At 51.2% G+C, this 1050-nt stretch overlaps 1 protein-coding gene across 1 annotated transcript in view; it reads left to right on the forward strand.

Annotated features, from left to right (window-relative positions):
• Window positions 1–89: 89 nt before the first annotated feature.
• The window catches only part of RBMX2 (RNA binding motif protein X-linked 2), a gene marked incomplete at both ends in the record, with an annotated part of 1325 nt that continues 364 nt past the window's right edge, over window positions 90–1050 (forward strand). The window contains one exon of the mRNA XM_029087340.1: window positions 90–273. Within this exon, the coding sequence (XP_028943173.1) occupies window positions 90–273 (184 nt within the window). The remainder of the gene's footprint in view (window positions 274–1050) is intronic.

Here is a 1050-nt window from a genome sequence, read left to right on the forward strand (position 1 = left end):
TGCTGCTTCACGTCCAACAGAAGCCCTGGTGACCCACAAGGTATGGGAGCTGGTCTGTGCCTTCACTAACAGCATTTCTCCTCTCACAGATCAAAGGAAGGACGATTCGAGTGGACCATGTGGCCAACTATCGGCCCCCCAAAGACTCTGATGACATAGATGATGTCACAAAAGCTCTCCATGCCAAGGGTTGCGGAGTTAAAACCCCACCTCATACGTCATCCGATTCCCTGTCAGAAGATGATGATGGTGTGCCTGTGAAAAAGCAAAAAGGTGAGGTGTGTTCTGCTGGTCTCAAGTGCAGGGCTCAGCCTCCACGAGGGCCCTTTGCTCGGGGGAACGCCAAGGACGGGCGTGCTTTTGGAAAGAATCATCGAATCACTGGATGTTGTGCGTGGGAAGGACCCACCAGGATGATGGAGTCCAACTCCTGTCCCTGCACAGGACAATCCCAACATTCACACCATGTCCCTGAGGGCCTTGGCCAAATGCTGCTGGAATCTTGTCAGCCTTGGTGCCATGAGCACCTCCCTGGGGAGCCTGTTCCAGTGCTCCACCACCCTCTGCCTCAAGAACCTTTTCCTCATGGCCAACCTCACCCTCCCCTGCCACATCTTCCTGCCATTTTTTTTTTGCCAGAGGAAAAAAAGCAGCATAAATTAAATGGTCTGAGTAGCTGAATCCACCCTGTTCTCCGTGGATGCAGCTGGATTTGTTGCTCTACATCTTTCAGAAGAAAAATGGAAAGATGAAGAGAACATCCAGAGTGAATCTGAATGAAGGTGCCACGTAAAGGACCAGCCTGTCCTGCAGCTACACGGGGGGGTTTAAGGGACAATTAGGGTTGTTCTGGGGTTTTTTCCCATCTGTGCAGCAAAGAACTGGAAAAGTCAGAGCCAGTGGAGAGCTGGAAGCTGTGAGTTGCAGCAGGAGCTGCTTCCTGGGGCTTGCTAACGACTTCCAAGCACCAATCCTGATTTAAAAGAGAGTTGGAGGAAAGAAAATGAGCAACAAAACTAAGAGTGGGGGGCGAAATGTTGCTCCCTGATG

Source organism: Antrostomus carolinensis, unplaced genomic scaffold (assembly GCF_000700745.2).
Source record: "Antrostomus carolinensis isolate BGI_N321 unplaced genomic scaffold, ASM70074v2 scaffold28781, whole genome shotgun sequence".
NCBI classification, from domain to species: Eukaryota; Metazoa; Chordata; class Aves; order Caprimulgiformes; family Caprimulgidae; genus Antrostomus; species Antrostomus carolinensis.